This window comes from Mandrillus leucophaeus, unplaced genomic scaffold, assembly GCF_000951045.1.
Source record: "Mandrillus leucophaeus isolate KB7577 unplaced genomic scaffold, Mleu.le_1.0 Scaffold120, whole genome shotgun sequence".
Taxonomy (NCBI): Eukaryota; Metazoa; Chordata; class Mammalia; order Primates; family Cercopithecidae; genus Mandrillus; species Mandrillus leucophaeus.
The window spans coordinates 548012-557740 of NW_012100321.1; the positions used below are offsets into that span (position 1 = coordinate 548012).

A 9729-nucleotide genomic window follows, 5' to 3' on the forward strand; every position below is an offset into this window, starting at 1 on the left:
TTGTTGCCCAGGCTGGAGTGCAATGGCGTGATCTCGGCTCACCGCAACCTCCGCCTCCCAGGTTCAAGCGATTCTCCTGCCTCAGCCTCCCGAGTAGCTGGGATTACAGGCATGCACCACCACGCCCAGCTAATTTTGTATTTTTGGAAGAGACGGGGTTTCTCCATGTTGGTCAGGCTGGTCTCGAACTCCCGACCTCGGGTGATCCACCTGCCTTGGCCTCCCAAAGTGCTGGGATTACAGGCATGAGCCACCACGCTGGCCTGATTAGTCTTTAAAAATCTAATTAACAAATAAAAAATAATTTAATATTACCCTTGGGGAATAAAAAGCCACACTTCATAAATCTTCACCAGGTATTGAAAAAAAAAACAAAGCCACAGGGCTCCTATGGCCACCAAGATTTTTTAAAAAAAAAAGAAAAAAAAAAAAGCCACAAAGGGCTCCTATGGCCACTGAGATTAAAAAAAAAAATAAAAAAGCCACAGAGGCATTCAGGGACACATTCCAATGGGGGCGTTCCCATGTCCGCCTCCTGCAGTGCGTTTCCCTCCCTGTCCCCAGGCCAGGCTCCGCCCACAGGGTGAAGGCCACTCCAGCCATGGCGGGCTAAGATACTGATAGTTCAGCGTCCCCACTGGGTACACAAAAGGACTGTGGAGCCTTTGGACTTCTCTCTCAAGCCAAATGTGCCATGTGTCCCCAGCCCCACTCCCCAAGCACACTCACTGTCGGAGAAGCTGCCGCCCCTCCTTCCACACCAGCGGGCTGTTCTCCAGGGTGACCGATTCCACGGGGCCATTGGAGACTGGCGGGTGAGAGAACGGAGGCTGTCTTAGTCGGGCCACTGCCACCTACCCATCACCTCCTCCATCCTCCTCACCCCTCCAACCCAAATCGGTCACTGTCACGGGTCCTGTGGCGTCACTTCCTGAGTGTTGGAACCCTGCTCTCTTCCCCCACGTGGGGATGCCTCCTCCTTGAAGCGCTCCTCATCTCTAGGTCTCCTGACTGGTGGTTCCCCAAACTGGCCCCCGACAAGATAAGGGCTTTTTCTCAAAACTCTGGCGAGTTGTCATTTTCCTTCACAGAAAGCTGGCCTGGTTCTGAGAGTAGGGCCGACCGGGTTCAAGCCCGGCTCTGCCCCATCCCAGCTGTGTGACCCTGAGTTAGTGTAAGCGGTGTCAGTTTCGTCCTCTGAGAAATGAGCTTAATGATAACAGCATCTCCCTCTTGGGTGTGCTGGGAGGATGCAATGAGGTAATTTGCTTAGTATTTCACTCAAGTCTTTTCTGGGCATCTACGTCGTGCCTGGCTAGGGACCTGGGCTACCCGGGTCAACAAAGACCTGCCCCTGTGGAACTTCCGTTCCAGTGAGAAGAGCTGGCAGCAGGTAACGACCATCACTATCAGCTGAGCATACAAGGTCTTCTCAGCTTGCCTCAGCCAAGCTTCCCCTCACCCGGCCCGCCCTCCCACATCCTCTGCCCTACACCGTTTGCCCAGTCACAGTGACCGACTCCCTATCCTCTAACTCGTTCAGCGTGCGTCTCTGCATCTGTGCTGTCTCCCCTGACTCTCCTGCTGGGGAACAGAGTCATCTTTCAAGAAGCTTAGACTCTAAGGGACCAGAGGGGAGGAACCACATCTCCCGTGCTCTCTGCTGTATTCCTGATCTGTGATACAAAGCCTGTACCCCACAAATAAAGTCTTTTTGGATGAACGACTGAATGGCAACCCTGTTCAAATGCCACCTCCTCAGTGACGTCTTCCCCGGCTTTCCCGCACCGTCCCCAGCGCTCTATAAATAGTCCTGGCGCCCACTCCTCGCAAAGGGATCCCGTGAGCTGCTCGTGTGTCTGCCTCTGTTGCACAGGGGGACGGCAAGCAGGACTGGCCCCCAGGGTCCAGCATAGGACCTGGCAGCCCACGGGGAGGACTCTGAGAGTGAGAATCCGCCCCTCCCCAGCCCCGGGGCCGATTCTGCCTTCTAAGGAGCAAAGTGAGAAAGAGGCACCCCATCTTCCTGCTTCTCCAGCACACTCCTCGTCCACGGGAGGGCGCCGACCGCGCGAGCATCAGAGGGTGGGTACCTTGTTCTGACACATCTGCTTTCTTCTCCCCCTGGTTCAGGTCTGTACCAAACTTCAGTTTATGATATTTGGCCCTAAAAGAGCAAATGGTTAATGAATAAGAGATGCGGGAGAGTAGACAGGGTCAGTAGTTACCTGAGGAATCCGGAATCCCAAACCCCAAATCACAGGGCCTCCCACAACTGGTCTCCTACCACTGAGGCTGAAGCATCCCCCACACCCCTGGCCTGGTGGAAGAGATCACTCCCTGGAGTCAGGCAACCTGAGACCCCTAGTCTCAGGGGTCCTTGAAGAAACCATCAGCCCTTGAAACCCCAGTTCCTCGTCTGAAACAGGGCTAACAATACCCGTTAGGCTACGGGAAGGGGTAAGGGATAACCGAGGTAAGGACTATACAATATTTGGCGCACAGTGGGCCACCAGCATCGTGAATACTGTTTCTGGTAGACGTCTAGCCGCAATCCCACCTACCCTGTCTTGTTTCTCCCCTAGAACCTTATGGTACTGGAATGATGGAAAAGAATCGACCCCAAATCTCCCTCAGCTGGAAGGAGGTGTGGCTGGTGGCCTCCTGACGCTGTGCTTGAGATGGACCCAGAAGGCAGGCCCGGGGCAGGACGAAGGCTCACCTTTCCTGCTTCAGCGCATACTCCAGCATCTTGATCCGCCGCACCAGGTCTGTCTTCAGATTCTCCTGCCCTTTCCTCTCTCCCTGGAGGAAGGCCACCTGAGCCTGGGAGGGCACACAGGAGGCAAATGAAGACAATGGGGCTCAGGCTCACTGCCGGTGTGTCCATCACTCATCCAGGTACAGTACCAGCCCACAGCCACCCCACAGTGATGGGCGGCAGCCACTTCCTCGGCACAAAGACCCCGAGCCAGGGTTCAGGAAGCACTGAGAGGACAGGCTGGATCTGTTTCCAGGGCCCCCTGCCACGTCATCCACAACGAGGGCCGAAGGGGAGCCCTTAAACCCTGAGATGACAATGAGGACAGCCTAGGCCTCACTTGCTGGCTGCTTTTGGAGGGAAGTCGGGTCAGGGATGGCAGTGGAGAGGAGGGTGGGCATTCACTGCCCTGGACTCCCCCCAACACCCTCTGGCAGGTGCTGTCCCTAAGGCTACTGGTGGAGGTGGTGTCCCACTATTCTTACCAGAGCATCTGTCTCTGGGAGGCGTGGGAAGCTACTTCTGGAGCTTTGGGACAAGAGTGGGTGGCTTGGCTCGGCTCCCGCTCCAATACAAAAGCTTTACAAGCCAAGCCCACTGTGGGACCAGCCGTCCCACTGCATTCTGCCCAGGGTGTGAGAGAAATGTGCCACAGACACGACCCCGGGTTCCTGCCAAGCACTTCACACCGTCTGCTGGCTTGAGCTGCCCTGTCTGCTCCAGTCTGTCAACAAGTCATTTAGAGACACTGGGCCCACTGCCTTCCAGGCAGGATCCTGGCCTCTGACCATGGTCCAGAAGCCCTTGTGCCAAAGCCCTGGCCCAGGGCTCATCTCTGGCTTCTCCCCAAGCACCCCACCATTCCAGCCCAGAACAGCCAGAGCTCCAGGCCCAACTTAGACACTTACTCGCTACATGATCTCAGGCAGGTCATTGGCCTTCTCTGAGCCTCCATTTGCCCCTCCAGAAAATGAGACTCATAAGAGTGCCCTCCCCTCATGTGCTAGCTTCTGCTCAGTCCAAGGCCTGGCACAGAATAAAGGCTAACAAATGCCAGCTTCTACTTCTCTTATCACTTTTACTCTCCATGTACATTTTTTGCAAATCCAAAATGGGCCCAGTTCCTTACAGGAGGCAGGATCCCTTGGAGACCCCAGATCAAGTAGAAATGTCTGTGGATTGGCCAGGCAGAGTGGCTCACACCTATAATCCCAGCCCTTTGGGAGGTTGAGGTGAGCAGATGACTTGAGGTCAGGAGTTCGAGACCAGCCTGGGCAACATGGTGAAACCCCATCTCTACTAAAAATACAAAAAACTTAGCCAGGCGTGGTGGTACACACCTGAAGTCCCAGCTACTTGGGAGGCTGAGGCAGGAGACTCACTTGAACCTGGGAGGTGGAGGTTGCAGTGAGCCAAGATCGTGCTACTGCACTCCAGCCTGGGTGACAGGTCGAGACTTTGTCTCAAAAAAAAAAGAAACACATGTCACCAGTTACCTTATAGAAAAGAACCTCATCTGTCCGCTTCGAGAATGGGATTTTTTTTTTCCCTCTTAACACTTTTTACCAACACATATGTATATAAACATCCAAGGCCAGATGGGGAAACTACTTATCTGACATCAACATCTCTAAGGCGTGAGTTTCTGTCCTTCATGTATCTTCTCGGTCCCCCAAATCTACTCTCTGAATCACTGGAGAAGGTGTGAGGAGAGGCGGACCGACCACCAAAGACAAGCTCTGACTTTCCTCCTCACTCTCTTCCCTGCCCTCCTGGGCTTTGGTGATTGATTCCTCAACCTCCCGGGGCAGTTCAGCCTGCTGGGAACCTACACCTTGGTCAACACCTGCCACTGTTTGGTGATTGCCCACACGCATGAGGTGCCCCAGTAAGGCACTGGGCAATAACAGAGGAGCCACGTGGTTCCTGCACCCACAGGGCTCAGTCCCGTGCAGGAGACAGACATGAGCAGCAGCTCACACGCAATGTGACTAGACCCCGTTGTGGGAGTGAAGGATGCTATGGGAGGAGGGACAAGAGGCGACAGTTCAGCTAAGGCCTGAAGCTGAAGAGAAGTTAGCCAGGGGAGGGAAGGGCCCTGCTGGCAGAGGACGGAGGCAAGAGCAGCACAGTGGGCTTAAGGAACTCTAAAAAGGCCAGGATGGCTGCTTCAGAATGTGTAAAAGGCTCAGGGAAGCCATGGAAAGGTTTTAAGTAGAGAGAGGTAACCGATTCGCATGTTACAAGGGCAGCCCCAGCTAAAACATGGAGAACTGACAAGGGAGCAGGAGAGCGGCAGAGCTGGACACAGAGACCCCCATCACAGATGAGGGCAGTCCCAGAAATCCCAGGACAGAACGGCAGTGGCCTGGACTAGGACGGGGGCACACTGGAGGTCTATCTGTGGGGGCGGGAGGCGGAGTCGGGCATCCCACCCAGACCTGTCACTGGTTGGGTTCCCCCTTCATCCCTCTGCTGCCTCATTGGGCCATGGTCTCCCTCCTCCTAATGAGGACGTAAGGGTCTCAGTCGCCCACTCTGCTTTGCTGTCCCTTTTCCAGTGCCTCTGGAAACAGAACCAGAAAGATGTGGTTGGAGCGTCTCAGGGAGGTGGAAACCCAACAAAAACGGGAAGCATCAGTGGCCAGTCCTTCCCTCGCTGCAGATGCCAGCAGTCCCCACTGGCTGCCTGGTCTGCAAGTGCCAAGGGCTGTGGTAGGCCTGAGGGTCAATCCGGGATCTGGAAGTGCCGCTCACCACTGCTCATCACACCCACCCACTGCCACTCCCTCTGGCCAGAGCCACAGAGCACATGCCCCCAAAACCTTCTGATACCTGGCAGCTACTGCCTCTCCGCCCCTCCAGCTATTCCCAGCAAGGCAACATCTAAAGGCTTCGAAGGAGTACTAGCAATTCAGTCCTCCCAGGAGCTGATGCCTCTCTGAATTCGCTGCTTCTTGTCCCAGCTCCCTGGGAGGAGTTCCCATCTCGTGCCACCTAGCCCTGCATCTCCTAAGGGGCTCCTTCCCAAGCTTCAACAGCTGCTGGCAGGGATGAGCCCCCAGGAAGCCGGAGTGGGGAGGGGACAGCTCCGCACATTCTCTGCTGGCACCGCACTCACTGCAGCTCCCTGTCACTGCTCCTATACAAATCTCCAGTTCAGATCCCTCATTAAAATGTCCCTCCTATCCTCAAAAAGCTTCCCCTCTCAGAGTTGCCACAGAACAGGGGCAGAGCCACACAATCAACTGTGCATGAACATCTACAGCTCTGCGGTCCCCTGCACGAACAAGCTTCCTCTGCCAGCCTGGAAGTTTCGGATGGGCAGAAACCGCATCACCTACTTCTCAGAATCCCCCACCTAGCAAATGCCTGCTCATTATCAGACTGAAGCTCCACCACCTTCCTGCTCCAAACTTACGGCGCCTACTGCCAGGACCTCCCGAGGGGCTGCCTTCCCTGCCATTCAACACACGTGTACTCAACAGGGTCGCACGGCAGGTCTTCTGCTAGGAGCAGCTGTATTAAGCTCTTCACAGAAAAGTTATTCAGAGTCCATCAGGAAAATCTGACACTGCCCAGGTCTTAAGGGATCTCACGGGGGAAGTCACCCTGTCTGTTAGCGCTAAGTGTTCAAGTAAAGGTGTGTAAAAGAGGTGCTGCTGATGGGAGAGTAAACTGGTGGGTCAACATGGCAGAGTCGATCCCTGTTTCTTTTTCTTTTTTTTTTTTTTTGAGATGGCATCTCGCTCTGTCACCCAGGCTGGAGTGCAGTGGTGTGATCTCGGATCACTGCAACTTCCGCTTCCCGGGTACAAGTGATTCTCCTGCCTCAGCCTCCCGAGCAGCTGGGACTACAGGCGCCTGCCACCACATCTGACTAATTTTTGTATTTTTAGTAGAGACAGGGTTTCACCATACTGGCCATGCTGGTCTTGAACTCCAGACCTCGTGATCCACCTGCCTCAGCCTCCCAAAGTGCTGGGATTCCAGGCGCGAGCCACCGCGCCCAGCCCAATCACTGTTTCATAAACACATCCATTCTACTATTCCTATCATCTGTTCTGCTTCACACTCGCACATGAATAAGGGGTACTCACTGCAGCCATGTCTGATGGGGAGAAAAACTAGAAAAAATCTAAAAGTCCACCAACCAGGGTCACACTCAATCAGCTATGGTGTAAACATCCCATGGGACTCTATGCAGCTATGAAAAAGCGTTTAAGAAAGAGTTCTCTGTGCTGATATGAAAGAAAACCAAAACACATGATGTCACAGAATGATACATACAGCAGCAGTTCATCTATTACACAAACACAATAACTCTTTTCTCTCGGGAGAGAAGAGCAAGAAAGGGATGAAGAGAAGGAACTTTCCTTTTTCACTCACATATATATGTGTATACACACACACACACCCCTCTGAGATGTCTGAATTTTTACTAATGTAACAATAAAAGAAAACAAAAGTGCAAAGTGACCGTGCTGGCACCATGCCAGACACTAGTTCTTCTCAAACTCCAAGAAGGGTCATTAAGTGAGGGGATAAACATCTTTTCTCTCATCAGCCTCCAGGATGAGAAGATGGTGTGGTGGGTGCTGTGCAGTGCACTGGTGCAACATCCCAGAGGCTAAGATTCAGTCCAAGCTCTGCTATGACTGCTTGGGTGACCCTGGGGAGGCCACTACGCTTGCCTGAACCAATTTTCTCAACTGTACTGGGTAGCAGAGAGGTACAGAATATGTGCTTAAAAGTCCACCGACGGTCGGGCATGGTGGCTTACACCTGTAATCACAGCACTTTGGGAGGCCGAGGCAGGTGGATCTCTGGCGGCCAGGAGTTCAAAACCAGCCTGACCAACGTGGCAAAACCCCCATCTCTACTAAAAATACAAAAATCAGCCAGGCGTGGTGGTGCACACCTGTAATCCCAGCTACTTGGGAGGCTGAGGCAGGAGAATTGCTTGCAACTGGGAGGCAGTGGTTGCAATGAGACGAGATCATGCCACTGCACTCCAGCCTGGGTGACAGAGTGAGACTCTGTCTCAAAAAAAAAAAAAAAAAAGGTCCACAGACGAGCCCTTCTGCTCATCTGCTGGGATCCTCGATAAATCACCCTCTCAAAACTTCCATTTCCTCGTGATTTTTTTTTTAAAGGCAGGGGGAATATCCTTTACCCTCCCAGAAGGCCACAAGAATGAAATGACAGCTCGTATCTACAGTACTTGATACACAGCCCCAGACACGGTATGTGCTCACTAAATTGCAGCTGGTGCCGTTATTGCTGCGTGAGGTAATGACGCTGCCTCTGCCTACATCACGGGGCACTGAGAAGATCTGATGAGATGTATGCTGGGAAAGAGCTTCGGAAGTAGAGAGTGGGACACAAGTGAGAGCAGTTACATAAGGATTCTGCTCCCACCCCAGCTCCAAGCCTCAGCCACCACAAGTGAGGGCAGGGGGAGAGTTACTTGGGGTCTTTACTCATCCTATGAACAAAATGCCGTTTTTGTTGTTGTTGTTTTCTGAGATAGGATCTCACTCTTTCGCCCAGGCTGGAGTGCAGTGGTGCAATCATGGCTCACTGCAGCCTCAACCTCCGGGGTTCAAGCAATCCTCCCACCTCAGTCTCCTGAGTAGCTGGGACTACAGGTGCACATCACCACACCCGGCTAATTTTTGTACTTTTTTGTAGAGAGGAGTTCTTGCTATGTTGGCCAGGCTGGCCTGGAGGAACTCCTGGGCTCAAGGGATCCTCCCACCTCAGCCTCCCTAAGCGCTGGGATTACAGGCATGAACCACCGCACCCCATCCCTACCGACAAAATTCTCATCAGTTATTTATTTGGGTGCCAGCTTCCACTAGATAGAAAACGGCAAATCGGAAGGGGAAACGTGGGCTGCTACAAGGAATACTAGCAGAAAAGTACTGACAATTTCTGCTAATAATAACCCAGTCCAAGAATCTTCAGACTTCCAGTGGGCCAGTCCTGATCCCTTCAAATCCGGACATCTCCATGATCCTCCAGTCACTGCCAATGGACCTGATGCTCCACGAGGTCACAAACCCTAGCCGAACTCTTCAGACTCTTCCATACATCAGCCCGGAGCACATCCCTGTCCCAAGCTACCCCACAAACCATGGGGTCTTTTCCCAGGGCTTCCACAAACATATCTCCTTCCCCCCAACCCCATCATACCCCCGTTCTCTCTGAGATGCCTCCTCATGTTGCCTTCAGGCTCTACAAAATTCTCCCCCCTAAAGCATCACCCCAGGGTAACACCTAACTCGTCCTCATTGGCACCATCCCAGGACCCTCACCTCCATACTGGACATGCCCGACACCCCCACACTCCAGTTCAGGGTTCTCTTCCTACATCCTACACACACGTCCCATCTCAGTGCCATCGCGCCCACTCCTGCACACCCCCAAGTGGAACTTCCACTCTCAAGTTCTCCCACCCAGGCTCCTAGGGTACATCTCCTGTTCTGTCCACACTTCCACTCCAAAGATCCCTTCCCTGCACTCTGCAGCCACACATGCCCGGGATCCCCAAAGTTTCCCCTAAGAGGGAAAGGCACACACCTTCATCCTGGACCCCTCGAAACTCTCTTCCCACCTCTCGGGTCCTTACACAGCCACCCTTCCGTGCCCACTGTCCAGTCGCCCCGAAACACACCCATCTCAGGCTCCCGGACTTCCTCTCCCTAACTCCTCCCGGTTCCCGGTCTGGATCCGCTCTTTGCCAGCGTGTCCCAAGTCCCCCCTCGGACGCTTCTACTTCCCACCTGCACCTGGCTAGGGCCGGGGTCGGGGGTCCCTCTGTGCCCGCCGAGCTTCTGCTCACTCCCACAGGAGACCACTCAGGTCTTTCCCAGACCCCTCCAGCTCCTCTCCACACCTTTTCCCGAGTTCTCTTGGGCTCCCCTCCAGGGCCCGAGTCGCCTCTCTCAGGAGCCCCGCGGCCG

The 9729-nt window shown here is 53.9% G+C and overlaps 1 protein-coding gene across 1 annotated transcript in view; it reads right to left on the reverse strand.

The window, feature by feature from the left end:
- The window catches only part of STRN4 (striatin, calmodulin binding protein 4), a 28207-nt gene that overhangs the window by 17040 nt on the left and 1438 nt on the right, over nucleotides 1-9729 (reverse strand). The window contains exons 2-4 of the mRNA XM_011969645.1: nucleotides 2723-2826; nucleotides 2094-2167; nucleotides 730-808 (exon numbers count right to left, since the gene is read on the reverse strand). Of these exons, the coding sequence (XP_011825035.1) occupies nucleotides 730-808; nucleotides 2094-2167; nucleotides 2723-2751 (182 nt within the window). The 5' untranslated portion in view covers nucleotides 2752-2826. The remainder of the gene's footprint in view (nucleotides 1-729; nucleotides 809-2093; nucleotides 2168-2722; nucleotides 2827-9729) is intronic.